This window comes from Loxodonta africana, chromosome 2 (genome assembly GCF_030014295.1).
Source record: "Loxodonta africana isolate mLoxAfr1 chromosome 2, mLoxAfr1.hap2, whole genome shotgun sequence".
NCBI lineage: Eukaryota > Metazoa > Chordata > Mammalia > Proboscidea > Elephantidae > Loxodonta > Loxodonta africana.
The window spans coordinates 163,804,924-163,821,901 of NC_087343.1; the positions used below are offsets into that span (position 1 = coordinate 163,804,924).

The window sequence follows — 16,978 nt, forward strand, 5'->3', positions numbered from 1 at the left end:
GGGTTTGTTGTGGGAGAAGCAGCACTCCAAGATCTCCAACAGGCCTTTACACTCTGGCCCCAGGATATCAACATGGCCACTCAGGGCTCTGGACAACTCAAAACACATGAGCACAATTTCTGACCAGCAAGCAACACATGGTCTCCTTTGCTTTTCTACCTCATCCAATTAATGTAAATTTTGTGAAAGATCGGGTCTACTGATATCTAATTTTTTTTAGCTGTGAGTTTTTGTTTTTGGTTTTTTTTTCCTATTTCTTCCAAGGCCTCTCCCATCTTGGGAGTGAGAAGACCTAATTGCCCTTTCCTGCCTCGTCTTCCTTCTTCCTTTTGGTAGCATTTGCCAAACTCCAGTATCCTTCTGCAACCCTGATGCTTTTTACCATATGTTGTCTACCACTTGTATCATTGTATATTTAATAGTTTTCTTTAAATCAACTCATTACTTTTATTTAAGCAAGCTTATTTTAAAAGAAAAGCTTTTAACACCAAGTGGAAAACCATTATTACTTGCTGTAAATAGAAGGTAACCATAAAATAAATTCAATGAAAATGAAAGTCTTATAAATTCCAGCTAGATAATGTTGCCTGCTCTCTTTTTGTTCAAAAGAGGGGAGGGGACTATCAACTGTTAAGAGAGTTGTTGAAGGTGTATTAGCACCAAATTGAGGCTTCTACTCCATCTAATCAAGAGGATTGAAATAGAATTCTAAATATTACTCTATGACTTGGTGTTATCAAAGCTACCACCTAAGATCATCTCCCCAGAGCCACTGCTAGTTCACAGTTCACCCTTTGGAAAGCACTGCTATAGAGCCTCATGAGAACTCTTGGAGTTGTAGGATGAGAGATCTGGAATGGACTTAGCAATCCTTGAGACTAGCCCCTTCTTTTACTGATCAGGAATTTGAGATCCCACGAATCACATCACCCACTAGTGGTCCTTCATTCCCTATCGGTTTACTTTTAACCACAAGATGCTGCTGCTCTCTTAGGTGCGCTAAGATTGACTTCGTGCTGTTCTGCTAAGAGAACTATTAATCCATCATTGCCATTGTTCAGAGAAAGAATTTTTTTTTAGTTTATCTCTTAGGTTCGTGTCAATTTGCAATGGATACGCCATAAAAACTCAGTATTGTGTGCCATTATATGAAGTTTAATCTACCTTTACATGTTGAATAAACAACTGCTAAGGAATGAATGGAAACCCTGGTGGCGTAGTGGTTAAGTGTTATGGCTACTAACCAAAATGTCGGCAGTTCGAATCCACCAGGCACTCCTTGGAAACCCTGTGGGTCAGTTCTACTCTGTCCTATGAGTCGGAATCGACTCGAAGGCAACAGATTTAAGGAATGAATACTAAACTCTTTCAGTCATTTAAAGTACATGCATTATTGACTGGGATAGCCAAAAGTGAAGTTTTGTGAGCAACTTCCTGTTTAAAAGGCCAGTTGCAAGTATGTAGAAAGCAAATCCACATTCTGTTTAATAGTCTAAAGTCCTGTTCATTTTGGATTTCATTCACACTCAGCTGTTGATGCGGTGGTTAAGAGTTTGACTGCTAACCGAAAGGTCAGCAGTTCAAATCTACCAGCCACTCCTTGGAAACCCTATGGGGCGGTTCTACCCCATCCTAAAGAGTCACTATGAATTGGAGTTGACTCAATGGCGCATAACAACAAAAGACATTGATTAAACAGGCAGAAAGCTTAGGGAAAGTACAGAAGTAGCCAGAGTATTTTAGCAGTATTGCTGGTGTTCTCTACAGAGAGAGCCACATCCTTGCGCCCCTGTCTCTCCCTTCCTGCCAAGCCTGAGCTGCAGCTCCTCACCCCTTCTGTCTTTGTCTGTCCCCACAGCATAGGCGGACATCCGAAACTTCCATCTCACCCCCTGGATCCAGCATTGGGTCACCCAATCGAGTCATCTGCGTATGTATGAGGCCACCAAAGGGCCTTTCTTATCCTCAGACCTGTTATCTAAAGAGTTTTTAAGGAAGAGGAAATAGCCAAAGACAGCAGTCAGAATTTCATTCAACCGATACTTAGGTCGTGCTTGTCATGTGCCAGGTTCTGTGCTAGGTTCTGACGATACCAAAGGCAACAGGACAGATATAGACCCTGCCCTCGGGGAACACACAGTCTAGTAGCAGATTTACACACCAGAGTTACAGGGGTCATATGGAGTTCAGTGGGAGCACGAGAAAGAATGCATGACTGACAGCAAGAGCCCTTGATGAGTTCTGAAGCCAGGACAAGGTGCCTCCTTTTCCATGGCTTAACTGAGAAAGGGCAAGTTAAAATGTGGGATCGGAGGACAGTGGGGAATATTAATGCGGAGATGGAAGTGTGTGATAGAGGCAGAAAGGAAGAGGAAGCCATGTGAATGTGGAAGCTTAGCCATAAAGGATTTGCAAACATAAAAAAGAGCTTTCTAATCATATGAGTAGTCCAAGGAGAGAGTAGACCACTTGGAGGGTCAGGAGCTCCCATCTCTAGAAGCATTCAAATAAAGAAAGGCTCATTATCTTCCAGGGATGTGGCAGAAGGGATGAGAATTGAGTTAGAGTAGTTTATTCACACATCCATCCATTCATTCAACAAATATGTGCTGAGAATCTACTCCGTACTAAGTGCAGTGCTCAGCGCTCAGGAAATGGTGGTAAGCCTCACAGACCTGATGTCTGTCCTCATAACATCAAGCAAATCATTACGTGGATAATCATTGCAGCTATGGTATGGTAAGTGCAAGGAAGAGAAAGGACAGGGTGCCCTGAGAATTTATAACAGAGGGACCAGTTGGGAGAGGGCATTCCTGAGGCAAAATCATTTAAGCTCAGATTTGAAGGATAAACAGAAGTTAACAGAGGTGGGGGAAATAGGGAAGACTGAAATGAGCAGAGGAGAGGACTGACAATAAGCAAACTCAATCTGATTGACTCTGGACTATTCCAGCCTTCCACAATTTGAAAGAGTCAAGAAGACCAGATATATGGGGGAACTAGTCTATAGCATTCCCTGGAAGGTACAAACAGTTAATGTGCTCTGCTGCTAACTGAAAGGTTAGAGGTTTGAGTCTACCCAGAGGCACCTTGGAAGAAAGTCCTGGCGATCTACTTCTGAAAAAATCAGCCATTGAAAACCCTGTGGCGTACTGTTCTACTCTGATACAGGCATGGGGTTGCCATGAGTCGGAATCGACTTGACAGCAACTGGTACTGGTATTGGTACTGATAATCTATAGCAGGAAACCCATGCCTAATAAGAGGCTGTAGATACAATTTCTAAACCAGCTAGTCCTGGGTGCGCCTGACCACTGCAAGATCATTACCTTACTCCAAATCTGCACCCCCTTTCCTCTTCGATCACTGGCTAATGCCCATTGATGGGCCTATTTCCTTTACTCTCTTCATCTGTTCAAATGAGAAAAAGACATGTTATCATTGACTGCAACTTCAATATGGGTCAGTAATGCCATGTGGCTGCCACAAAAGGCAAACTACTTTGATCACAGGTGGTATGAATTAAAGATTTCTGTCCAGAACAAGAGAGATGATAGTCTCCCTGGTATTATGAATGGGGCCAGACCACAGCAGGATTAATGGGCTTAGTTTCAGGGTGTATACTATAAAGTGATTGACAAACATGAGCTTGTCTCCAGAAGAGAGTTGACCAGACTATGAGAGCTCAGGAAGCTGCAGCATTCTAATGCCATTAATCACTAGCTCATCTCCTCTGTGCTGCTGAGGAGCCTTGTTGACCTTCATGAAATAAGTCTCTGATGATGTTCACCCTGGAGGCCTAGACAGAGCTACAGAGAGTTGCCCCTGTGAGAAACAGCTGCACTACAAGTGAACAACGGCAGTTGGAAACTTTCCCTTGTGACCTCCAACCGGGGTCCAATACACTTTGATCAGTTGCCTCTTGGGTCCTAGCACAGGCACGTGTCTCCCCTTCTCCAGTTTCCTGCTCTCATCTCATACAGCGCCTCACTTCCAGCTGCTCTGAGGAATGACTGCACATGTCTTATGAGCCATGTTTTAAGTCAAACATTCCAAGTATGTCCTCCGAATGTAGTGAAGAATCTATCCATCCTCTTTTGTGATATATAATAACAGGCAGGAAAATAGAAAACTGTCTGTGTTTTCATAGATAGTGAAATTTGATATTAAAATTGAACCTACAAGGGGCAGAAAACTTTTAAATTTTCTCCACCCCCCACTAAAACTGCTAGAATCCTTGTAAGGGAGTTTGTCTTCAACCAACCCCACGTGTTGTCTTCCTTCTTTCCTGGCTAATTATGTTAGGATGTCTCTGTGTAGTCACTGTGTCTCCAGACCTAAGGCTCATTTATAGCCCTGGAAAGAGGCTACAGGTAGAATTATAAATTTACTATTTTTGAGGTTTGGAGTAAAGTGCCAAGATGAATAATATATGTTGAGTTGGAGTTTGCAAGATGTCAACAGCTCTCAATGTCAAGATCCAACATCCCAGCATAAAAGGCAGAAGTTACTTCAGCAAGTGGACTCTTCTGATGAGGTTCCCTTTACCGCACACTCCAAAATTGATGTAGGTGTCTGTTCCAGGAAGGACCTGACAGATGTCAGCTAGCACACTTCAAGGGGCTTAATAGAGGAGGTTTCATGAGGGGGCCACTTACCAGGTGTGGGCATAGTAAAGGGGACCCAAAAAGATAGTAAGGCACCTAGGGACTATAACAGTGGGATGCTGTTACCACCCCTAGCCCTAAAGGGACAAGGGAAAGGGACAGTGTGACAGGAGATGGCTGGAGCTGGAGCTGAGGAAGAGCAGCCACTGGACAGGAGAGAGTCATGGCCACGGCCAAGCCCATGGCCAGGCAGAAAGGGAGCAGGGGGAATGCGTACACCAACCTCCAGTCTCTGCTGGTGCCTCCCACTGGCCAAACCCAATTGAAAGCCAAAGAGCAAGAAATCCTGGTGATGCAGCCCATGGAGTGTTTTAGGACACGAATCAAGGCAAGGAAGGGTGGATACTGGATCTAAGGGTAATGAACAGTGGAAGGGACTAGGGAAGTTATTAAAATATTGAAACTTATAAAGTATTTATAAAAATTGTTCTAGTCAGTCTGAGCCCTGAGACTTTCTCCCATGGCATTAGAAATACATTATGAGGACAAGTGGCCTCTGTCTTAGTTTACCTCACCCTAGGATCCTGAAAGCCACAGTAGTTACAGGGGAACAGATCCCAGTTGACCACAGCAGACACTGGGTCACAGAGGGAACAGCTGGAGATGTGAACATGGAAAGGACATGCCTTCAGGAGCCACAAGACATGGACTGTCACTTGTAAGAGGAAGCTGTCTCTTAATACATGCCATTCCAGGAGGCTGAGCTCAGGCAAAATAAAGTAGTAATTCGAGGCTCATTTCAGTCCATGTAAGGAGCAGCTTTCTGGGTGTAGCCCTCTGACAGTGTAAGACAGTGAGCTTCCCATCACAGGAAGTCAGGAGAGGCCAGTGGAGCAGGCAGACTCTCAGGTTAGATTGCCTGGGTTCAAATTCTGGTTCTGCCTCTTATTGGCTGAATTAACTAATTAACTTGGGCAAGTTAATTGATTTCTCTGTGCCTCTGTTTCCTAATTCAAAAATAAGGATAATATCAGTACCTACTATTAGAATTGTGAGGTGTACGGGGCACCTGAGTTAATCCATATAAGGGATTTAGGCAGAGTCTGGCGCATAACACCAAAAAACCCGTTGCCATCAAGTCGATTGTTAGCTAGTGTTTTACTGTCGTGATTATTTCTGTCTTTACCACCTTCATCACCTTCTTCAAGGATGCTACGAACAGAGAGTCCTCACTATGTGAGGTTGGAAGGCAGTTCAGCACCCAGGCTGTGTAGTTCAGACTCAATTCAAACCTACTTGCTAAGGGATGCAAGTTGGTAAACTGTTTAAGCCTCAGTTTTCTCATCTGGGAAATAGGAATAATACTGATACTTCACAAAGGTGCAGTGACAGTTAAAGGAGACAATTCCTGTAAACCACAGCACCTAACACATAGTACGTGCTCAATAAACCTTAGTCCTGTTGGAATAGATGGCCTCTACAACCTTGGATAGTCTAACATTCTGCAATTCTTTGGTCCTAATATTTTGTTTGTAGTTGTTTTTGTTCCCTCTTTCCTTTCTCTCTTGTCTTTCTACTTCTTTCCTGTCCATTTCCCTCTTCCCCAGGCTAAAGTGGATAATGAGATCCTTAATTACAAAGACCTGGCAGCTCTCCCCAAGGTTAAGTCCATCTACGAGGTACAACGCCCTGACCTCATTTCCTACGAGCCTCATTCCAGATACACGTCCGACGAGATGCTGGAGAGATGTGGCTATGGAGAGGTATCGAGTCTCATCCCTCTGGGGCTGCTGAAGGAGAGGCGGTCCCACTGAGGTCCCCCGCCCAGTCCATCACAGATGGTTTGGCCTCCACAGGGTTAGCCTTAGGTTCTTTTAAACTGGAACTTAGAGTAAACATTTGAAAATCAAGAGATTTCATCCAAAAATCTGGCTTTCTGGCTTTTCTTGAAAAATCAGAGTTGGTAACACTGAACCTGCGTTTACACTACCTGGAGATGGATAGCAGCCATGGGCATGGGCACTCCAGTTCTCCCCAGTCCCCACCACTCCTTGTTGACTCCCAACAAAAGAGCCTGTGACCATTTAGTGCTTGAGCTGTTGTTTTTCTTATACTTCAGAATATTTCCTTATACCCAGCCCATGGCTCTCGTTTACACCCCAAGGCTCCACGGGCGTGGTTTTTGCATCTGGCTTTAAGCCTATGCTCAGAGCAAGAGACACTTTTATAAAGACTCTGCATCCAGTGGTTTTTCAAATAGCTAAGTGGTTAGCCCCAGGACTGTGCAAACAGCTGATGCACTTGGCTGCTAATCAAAAGATTAGAGGCTGAAGTTCACCCAGAGGCACCTCAAAAGAAAGGCCTGGTGACCTACTTCCAAAAAATTAGTCACTGAAAACTATATGGAGCATAGTTCTCCTCTGACACACATGAGGTTGCCATGAGTCAAAACTGACTCCACAGCAACTGGGGAACAACAACAACAAAAAAGACAAGACCAAGTGTTCTCTGGAGAAGGCAGGGTGGCCATTACGTTAGACGTCCTGCCAGCTCTCTAGCCCCACCCCTGGCCCTCTGAGATGGAACAGTTTGGAGCAAAAGGAGCCCTGGCCTGGTGGGCAAGGGACTGGGACTCTCATCCCAGCTTCACCACTAACTAACTGTGGGACCTTGGACAAGTCCCCTTTCTCTGTTGAGGACTGGGGTTCCATTTGTTTGGAAAGCAGCCATCCTGCCATGTGTGAGTCAAAAAAAGCTTAAGAGCACATTGCAAGGCTGTCTGGGTGCTGGCCCCCGAAATGGACCAGGAAAAAGGGACCAAGTGTTTGGGAGAAGCTGATTGTCCTGAAGCCAGAAATGACAATCTGGGACTCACTGGGTACAGCCAGCCCTCAGATTTGTTTCATTTCTCTCACAAAGTGCTTTTAAAAGTATAAATTAGTTGCCAACATTTAAGCACTAAGGAGCTGTGTGAACATCAGGCAGGCACTTCGGTATGGCCTTGACCTGCTGGAGCTGCCTTCTTTAGATGGGACCGTCACTCTCCATTTGCTGTACCGCCCACCAGCTCACCTCCCTCCTGGCCCTGCATTTGGGTCCCCTGCCCCTAGGCACCGTCCTCATGAACCACAGAAGGGTCATGAACCAGAAGAGAGACAGGGAAGGGTCGTCATGAAAATAACTCTGAGCTTGTGGTGGAGAAGCTGGGGTCCAAGTCAAGAATCTACCTCTTCCTCCCTGAAAGACCGCATGGTCCAGCTCCCTCCCTGGGCCTCAGTTTCCCCATTTGTAAAAGAAGGGCATGATCTCAGATTGCCTACCAGCAGTCTGGTATTCTGGAATTCTGAGTGCAGCTGCTCTCTGGAAAGGATGCCCGGCCTGAGGCAGCTGCAGGCCCTCTCTGCTGAACCATCTAACCAGACTCTTGCCTTACTCTCCTCCTCCTCTCTCTGCTTTGTGTTCCTTCCACGGCTACCTTCAAACTCTTCGCTTCTAAGTCGCTGAGAACTTTATCTCCCTACTCCCAGGTAATTAAGCTGATTCGGGGGGACCTTTTATAAAACTGTGTCTCTCTATGCTGACTGCAGGCCCCTGACCCCCCTCCCCAGCCCCCCAAGGGTCTTGAGTCCTTGCTCAAAGCGTCCTCCCCAAACTCAGGCAGAAGCACAGAGACAGGGGCATGGCCCAGAGGAAGTGGTGGTGGCATGAAGGATGGAAATGGCTGGGGAGAACGTGACATACCACCTCCACCCAGAGGTGACCTCCCTGACACCTCTCCGATCCCTGGCCACTATTCCAGGGACTGACCCCAGGGTCCATCCAGGGGCCTGGGCGTGATGGGTGAAGGCCCTGAAAATTCTCAACTGCCCTCCTTAGACTGTGCTTGGAACTCCAGGAGTAGTTCTCTGTATTCAGAGGGGCAGCACCCTGCCTCAGTACCTAGAATCCCCGATCCCATGTGGCTCCCCCACCTGCCTGCCCTACCTTTGGACCACAGGCCACCTAATGGCCTGCCTTGCTCATGGCCCCACTTCTTCCCCCAGGACATCTATGAGAACTTGGACCTCCGGCAGAGACGGGCCTCCAGCCCGGGATACATCGACTCGCCCACCTACAGCCGGCAGGGCATGTCCCCCACCTTCTCCCGTTCGCCTCACTACTACTACCGCTCTGGTAAGGAAAGGGAGCCCCCAAAGGGAGAAAGGGAACGGGGGATAAAGCAGTGGCTTGGTCCCTGGGTTGTAGAGACAGCAAGGGGCTCCATCTAGACATGGACCCCTGGAGGGCTGTGGCCAGTCAGGTGACCAGCTGGGCCTCACTGAGCCCCTGCAGATGCACCCTGGTGGGAGGATTCAGGGGGAAGAGGAGGGGGGGTGTGGTGCTGAAAAGCAGCGTGAAGGTGGGTGATGAGCTGCCAAGAGTGGGGAGTAGTAGGCAGTGCAGTGCCCTGGCTGGCGGAAGACTCCCCTACCCTCATTCTTGACCTGCCACATCAGAGGATAGAACCAGGAGACCAGCAACACGGGTGTGGCCTGGGCCCACCCCAACCCTAATCCAATCATTGAGATGGAGGAAAAGAGCAATTAAGGGAGAGGCCTGGGTGGGGAGGGGTGGGCAGCACAGAGGGGTGGAGGTGCCTTCCTGATACCCAGAGGAGTTGATTTTGACCACCCATGAACTCTGACTTTGGGGTCAAGCAAGAAAGCTGGGCCAAACCTGTCCCTGCAGAAGTGCATGAGGGCACATGCTTCTCCTGACCCGGGCCTGAGCACGCTGGGCACCCCAGCCCATCCCCACCATCCTTGCTGTCATCACCTCACTGCTTCCTGAGCCGCCACTGCGTTAATGCCTGTTTTCTCTATGCCTCTGTTCTCTCTGGGGACCACTGCCTGCGTGCTCCAGGGCCCGAGAGTGGCCGGAGCTCTCCATACCATAGCCAGTTAGATGTGAGGTCCTCCACTCCGACCTCTTACCAGGCTCCCAAGCACTTTCACATCCCAGGTAGGCGCTGCCAGCCCTGAATGCGCGGCATGGGTGCATGCTCCGTGGGTTCCGCGGGCGCCAGCACCAAGGAGAAGCCAGTTTCCGGGGGACCCTCCCTAACCAATCACCTTCACTAACCTCACCCTCCAGCCCACACAGCCATAGGCTTAGTCCACCCATGTGACAGAGCCAACCTTGATCAAGACCACAAGGGGACTAAGCGGGTCTTCAGAGAAGGGTCTTCAGAGAATCGACTCAGGGAGGAGGATGCACGGAACAAGTGGAAAGTGCCTGCAGTGTCTGAGGGTCATGGTAGATAAGGCTATAGCACATAATGCTGAATGCCACAGGGTTTTGCATCAAAACTTTTGGGATTGAATCTTGATTCCACTGCTTACAAGGTGTGTGACCTGGGGCTGGTTACTTAGCTTCTCTGAGCCTCTGTTGCCCCATCTATACAGCCAGACACTGTCCTGGGCCCTGAGGCTTCAGCTAGGCTTGAACCAGCTCAGTTCCTGCCCTCGTGGTCTTTATGTCCCAGCATGGGGATAGAGACAATAAGTAAACAGGTAATTTCTGGTAATAATAAGTATTTTACACATAATAAAATAGGCTGATATGATGGGGTGACTGGAGAGGGGAAAGCTGGGTTAGGTGGGGTGGTCAGAAAGGACTTCTCAGGAACTGACATTGAAGCCAAAAGATGAGAAAGAGCCAGCCTCCAAAGATCATAGGGAACAGCAAGGCCCCAAAACACTGAAGCAGGCAGAGCCAGCATGGCTGGAGGTAGTGTCCTGTCCCCTCCCTGCCCAGACTTACTTAACTACATAGTGATAGGAGATGAAAGGAAGGCAGGGGCTAGATTACCTTGAAAGGAGCCCTGGTGGTAAGGTAGTTAAGGTCAGCAGTTCAAACCCACCAGCTGCTATATGAGAGAAAGATGTGGCATTCTGCTTCTGTAAGTATTACAGCCTTGGAAACTCTATGGAGATGTCTTCTGTCCTATAGGGTCACTATGAGTCAGAATTGACTCAATGGCAATGGGTTTAGATTACCTTGTAGGTGTGATTTGGATGAGGTCAAATCCTGAGTTACAGTGGAGCCAGGCCTAAACCCCAGTCTCCTAGCTGGGAGCTCAGTTTTTCACTCCCCACGCACTTTTTCCTGGGAACTTGTCCTGCTGTTTCATCTACACCTCTTTCAACTGCCCCAGAAGGGTTCTGTCCTGACAGTTTTTGAGGGAGGGAGAGGGAGATACTGCTGAAACTTGGCTGCAGCATCCTGGGGACTTTCACATGGAACAAGGCGTGACTGCTGGGTGGAGGCAGTGGACACCTGCCCTGCCTGGGGTCCTGCTGAGCATGTGCCCACCTGTGCCTGCATGCCCACCATTCAAGCCCCAAGCCCCTCCCTCAGCACCATTTGAATCCATCCATTCCTCTCCCTTCCCTTACTTGGAACATGTTGGGATGAGGTTGGAAGGTCAACTTTAGAAGAAGTCTACCAAAGGAAAGATGGTGGAACCTTAAAAAAAAGTTGCTGACCATTTCTGTCTCATGAGATCAACTGACCAACTGCTGTCTCCCTTTCTCCTTGTTTCTCTCTGCCCTCCCCACTGTCCCTTCCTGGTCTGTCTAGCAGCTGGAGAAAGTAACATCTACCGGAAACCCCCCATCTACAAACGGCATGGTATGGTCTGAGGCAGTCAGGGCTTGGCCAGGCAAGGGGAGGGGGAGGTTAAAGGAGGGCCCAGGAAGGACACACTGCAAGGCTGCAACTGGGTCCTTTCTTGCTGGCTGCCCTCCAGTCACTCAAGGTGACGTTGGGGGGGAGCGTGGTGTCATTTCAAAGGAGCAAGGAAAGTTCGTGTCCCCCAAATCCCTTCCCACCTCCTCCCCAACTGCCTCCCTTACCTGCTGTCTGGTGTCCTAAATTCCATGGTTAAAGCAATCCGTGCAAAATACTCCTGGGAGAGTCACACTCCAAGGCATTGATACTCAAACTTCATTTCATAGAATCATCTGGAATGCATGTGTATTCCTCGGCCCCACACTGTACTCACTGAATTAGAATTTTGTATCTGTAACAGCTTTTTCTAAAGGAACCCTGGTGGCACAGTGGTTAAACACTCGGCTATTAAACAAAAGGTCAGCAGTTCGATACCCCAGTCACTTTGTGGAAGAAAGATGTAGCAGTCGGTGTCGTTAAAGATTCACAGCCTTGGAAACCCTAGGGGCAGTTTTATTCATCACTGTGACCTCCTGTTCATTCTTCCAGAAAGCACTTACTGAACCTGCGTTGAATAAGTACCTCCCTTCCTTTGAGGATGGAGTCCCTGGGTGGAGCAAATGGTTAAGCATTTGGCTACTAACCAAAGGACCGTAGGTTCAAGTCCACCCAGAGACACCTCAGAAGAAATATCCGGTGATCTACTTTCAAAAAACCCGCCACTGAAAGCTCTGTGGAGCACGGTTCTACTGTGACACACGTGGGGTTTCCATGAGCTGAAACACACTCAGCAGCACCTGGGTTTTTGGTTTTCCTTTGAGGAGTTTAGAATCTAGAGGAGCAGCTACCACCCTGTATCACCTTGACTTGCCCAAGGATCTGGCTGGGATAACAGAGAGAGAAGCGGAGTTAGACAAGTATGTTGGCAGATGGAAGGGATCTGAACTAGGCAGGTAGAAGGGGCGATGCAAGTATAAATAGTGGCTCTGGGTGCTTAAGACCCTGCAATTTAGGCAAACATCACCAGCGTTGGAGGGGGCTGGGCTGTGAGGTCAAGGGTGAATCTGTGAGCCGGTGTACATGTACATGTGGCTGTGGGGACATACAGTGTGCCCCTAAGTGACCACAGAGAGGCATCAACCCCAGCAGAAGTAGTGTGACTTTTTATCCAAAGATGGCACCAGATCCCAAGCTTCTCAGGACTGCATGGGATTTTCCAGGTGGGCTTTGAGGGGCAGCTCCAAGTAGACTGGGGAGGAGCCTCAGGCTATCAAAGGGCTAAAGTCTATCAGCCAGGGGCAGGAGGGGCTTCCCAGGACCCAAATCCAAGAGGAGAATTCACCATGGGTGGAAGTCTATGCCACTGGGAGAGGTGTCCAGCCAGGGGTGGCAGAGGGCGTGTCTCAGGACTCCGTGCTGCTCTGGCTTCACTCCTAGAAATAGTAGTGGTACGACGCTCATTTCCCCAGGCCCTCTCTCTGCCCTGGCCAACCTTCACCAATCTTTGGGCTGCTCTAATGCCATTGCCCTGTTAAGTATTTGCACCTGTGATGGGTTTGGTGGTCACCCCCCACATCGTGGACTTCAGACCAATTGTGACACTTTACAGATGGGGGAACTGAGGCAGAGAAGGATGGGATTCACCTATTGTTACAGCTGAGTTAAGTGACAGAGCTGGACCAGAGTCCATCTTTGCTGACTCCCTATCAAGTGCCCCTTCCTTCAGGCCAGGTAGTGGCCCCCAAACCAGGGTATGACATTTCCGCATGAGGAGAAGATTAACCTGACAACATGCATCGTGGCCCTGCCTGGCGATTTCCACCCAAGGTGTAGGTCGAATCCCTAACAAGCCAGGATTCTAGAGGGTTAGGAAGATAAGAGCAGAGGCCTCACCTGGGATCTGTCTAGTCTTACTGCATGAGGCCTCAGCCTTGGTGTTCATGCAGGAGTAGACCTGGAAGTCCATGGAATATGGTAGGAGGAGCCCTGAGCTGGAATCTGCTCCAGTTCTTGCACTAACTTACTGAGTGTTCTTGGACAAGCCCAGTCCCCTCTCTGGGATTCAGATTCTTAACTGTAAAATGAGGGACTGGCTCCAGTGCCTTTCCAGCTCCAATTCTCCATATCGCATACTCTCCCAGCAGAGGTCCTTGACAACAACGTGGCCCCCTTCACTGGGCTGGATCCTGGCTGTGGCAGGGGAAAAGGTACACAATCCCAGCCAGGACACTGCCTTCCTGAAGCTCTCTCCTTGCGTCCTTTTGCAGGTGATTTGTCTACAACAGCCAAAAGCAAGACAAGTGAAGACATCAGCCAGGCATCCAAGTATAGTCCAGCCTACTCACCAGATCCCTACTATGGTGCGGAGTCTGAGTACTGGACCTACCACGGGTCCCCCAAAGGTACCATACCCCACAGGGGAGCCAGGGCCAGACCCCACTGCTTGTGCTAGGGACACACAAGGTCAAGAAAGATAGTTGCCTGTTCCTTCATATAATCATTCATTTATTCATTCAACATGCATGTATTGAGGGACAGCCATGGGCCCTGGGGCTACACTGGTGAGAGAAACAGATGCAGGCCTGCCTTTGTGGAGGAGATATAGGTCCCAGCTTAAGAGAAGGTGATTATAGTAGGGAGGAGAGCTGATGGCAGGGGCATGTTGTGCGGCCTGGGAGAGGATGAAACATTCTCAGCTGCCACAGGAAGGGTAAGGAGGAGGTAAGTCAGGAAAGAGAGTATGGAAATGCAAACCCAGAGATCAGGTTGGCTAGAACTCAGAGAGAGGGGAAAGCAAGGAGAGGAATAAGGGGCCAGGGCCTTTTGGTTTAGGGCTAGGTCTTTGGTCTTTATCCTAAATAGTAGGAAGCCATTGAAAGTGGTGGCGCAATAGATTTGTGCTTTTGAGAGACCACTTTGTCTGTAGGGTGGAAAATGGTGGGGAGGATGGCAATGAGAGGATGTGGGAGGTTGGGAAGTGTTCATGGGCTTCCTGGCGAGGCAGGGAGTCTCTGGGCCCACAGAATACCACCCACCCATTCAAACAAGCTAAGGTGTTTCAAGTCTGGGGAAGAATTTCGTCAAGATCCAACTGATCCAACACATACCTTTACTAACTGAATGTCCATTCTGAACAAAGCTGCATGGAAGCTACAGAGTTGACCTCTCTCCTTACCCTCAAAGTGTTCCCCATTTAGAAAAAGAAATAAGACACAAACACAACTGTCTTAGTTATCTAGTGCTGCTATAACAGAAATACCATAAGTGGATGACTTTAACAAAGAGAAGTTTATTCTGTCACCATCCAGTAGGCTAGAAGTCTGAATTCAGGGCACTGGCTCCAGGGGAAGGCTTTCTCTCTCTGTAGGCTCTGGAGGAAGGTCCTTGTCATCAGTCTTCCCTTGGTCTGGGAGCATCTCAGCCCAGGAACCACAGGTCCAAAGAACACGCTCTGCTCCCAGCTCTGCTTTCTTAGTGGTATGAGGTCTCCAACTCTCTGCTTCCTTTTCCTTTTATCTCTTGAGAGATAAAAGGTTGTGCAGGCCACACCCCAGGGAAACTCCCTTTACATTGGGTGAGGGATGTGACCTGGTAAGGGTGTTAAAAGCACACCCTAATCCTCTTTAACATAAAATTACAATCACAAAATGGAGGACAATCACAGAATACTGGAAATCACGGCCTAACCAAGTTAATACACACATTTTCAGGGGGACATAATCCATGACAAAAACTATAAGCCAAAGTGAACAATGATGAGGACCTGTGAGAGGTTATAAGTGAGAGACCACTCCAAGCAGAGGTGGGGAGTATCTTCATGGGGACTGTTTCAATTGCAGAAGAAAACAGCAACAACTCTACATGGCTTAAGCTGAAAAGGAACATTCTAGCTTATGTCCTGAATGAGTTGGGGGTGTATTGACTTGAGGCCCACTTGGATCTAGGGAGTGAATGAATGTCAGCAGGACTTGGACTGTTTTCCCTAGGGCTGGCCTCATTCTCATCACGGCGAGATGAGCTCCAGCAGGTCCAGGCTTACACCCTGTTGTTATTGCTGTTGTCGTCACATGCAGTTGAGTTGGTGCTAACTCATAGTGACCTCTTCTGCAACATAACAAAACACTGCCTGGTCCTGCCCCATCCTCACAATCATTGCTATATTTGAGACTGTTGTTGCAGCCACTGTGTCAATCCATCTCATTGAAGGTCTTCCTCTTTTTACTGACCCTCCGCTTTACAAGCACGATATCCTTCTCCAGGGATTGAGCCCTCGTAATGTACAAAGTAAGTGAGATTGAAGTCTCACCATCCTCGCTTCTAAGGACCATTCTGGCTGCTCCTTAGAAGATTTCAAAGGGTAGCTGGGAAAGACAAAGTGAAGTATTATAATAAAATGTGCAAGGACCTGGAGTTAGAAAACCAAAAGGGAAGAACACGCTCAGAATTTCTCAAGCTGAAAGAACTCAAGAAAAAATTCAAGCTTCAAGTTGCAATATTGAGGGATTCGATGGGCAAAAATCATTGAATGATGCAAGAAGCATCAAAAGAAAATAGAAGGTGGCATGGATTGAATTGTGTCCCCCCAAAATGTATGTCAAATTGGCTAGGCCATGATTCCCAGTAATGTGTGATTGTCCACCATTTTTTCATCTGATATGATTTTCCTAAGTGTTGTAAATCCTACTTGTATGATATTAATGAGGCAGGATTGGAGGCAGTTATGTTAATGAGGCAGAACTCAATCTACAAATTAGGCTGTGTCTTAAGCCTGTCTCTTTTGAAATATAAAAGAGAAGCAAGCAGAGAGACATGGGGGACCTCATACTACCAAGAAACAGGAGCCAGGAAAATAGTGCATCCTTTGGACCCAGGGTGCCTGTGCTAAGAAACTCTCAACTGGGGAAGACTGATGACAGGGACCTTCACCCAGAACCAAGAGAGAGAGAAAGACTTCCCCTGGAGCTGGCACCCTGAATTCGGACTTCTAGCCTACTAGACCATGAGAGAATAAACTTCAGTTTGTTAAAGCCATCCACTTGTGGTATTTCTGTTATAGTAGCACTAGATGACTAAGACAGAAGGAATGCACAGAGTCATTGTACCAAAAAGAATTGGTTGACATTCAACCTTTTCAGGAGGTAGCATAAGATCAAGAACCAATGGTATTAAAGGAAGAAGTTTAAGTTGCACTGAATGTTTTAGTGAAAAACAAGACTCAGGAATTGATGGAATACCAACTGAGATGCCTCAACAAACAGATGCAGCACTGGAAGCATGCAATCATCTATGCCAAGAAATTTGGAAGACAGCTACCTGGTCAACCTACTGGAAGTGCTCCACATACACGCCCATTCCAAAGAAAGGTGATCCAAGGTTTACACCCTACCCAAAGCAAAAAAAGAACTTCTCTAGTTGCAGGAAAAGTCTCAGCGCAGAAGCTTATTGGCTGTTTGGGCAGTTGGCTTCACCTGCACCTCACAGCCTGAGAATGGGAAGGGATGCTGGACAGCTCAGTACAAGAATATCCATTCACTGTGGATGGGTACTTGGCCAAAGTGCACTTGTGCAGCATCACTCAGCTAGAAAGTGGTAGGGTTGAAAAGAAAGCTTTAGAGTCCTGGGCTTAACCCCTGTCTACCCTCACCCAAGGGCAGGCTGGG

At 47.9% G+C, this 16,978-nt stretch overlaps 1 protein-coding gene across 2 annotated transcripts in view; it reads left to right on the plus strand.

Moving 5' to 3' along the window:
• The window catches only part of ABLIM3 (actin binding LIM protein family member 3), a 134,077-nt gene that overhangs the window by 99,019 nt on the left and 18,080 nt on the right, over positions 1–16,978 (plus strand). Inside the window, exons 10-16 of one of the 2 annotated variants that reach the window (XM_010591713.3) lie at positions 1,859–1,930; positions 6,215–6,370; positions 8,105–8,134; positions 8,651–8,780; positions 9,510–9,608; positions 11,232–11,279; positions 13,586–13,720. In XM_010591713.3, coding sequence (XP_010590015.1) covers positions 1,859–1,930; positions 6,215–6,370; positions 8,105–8,134; positions 8,651–8,780; positions 9,510–9,608; positions 11,232–11,279; positions 13,586–13,720 — 670 coding nt within the window. The remainder of the gene's footprint in view (positions 1–1,858; positions 1,931–6,214; positions 6,371–8,104; positions 8,135–8,650; positions 8,781–9,509; positions 9,609–11,231; positions 11,280–13,585; positions 13,721–16,978) is intronic. The other variant, XM_064278013.1, reaches the window with a different exon arrangement.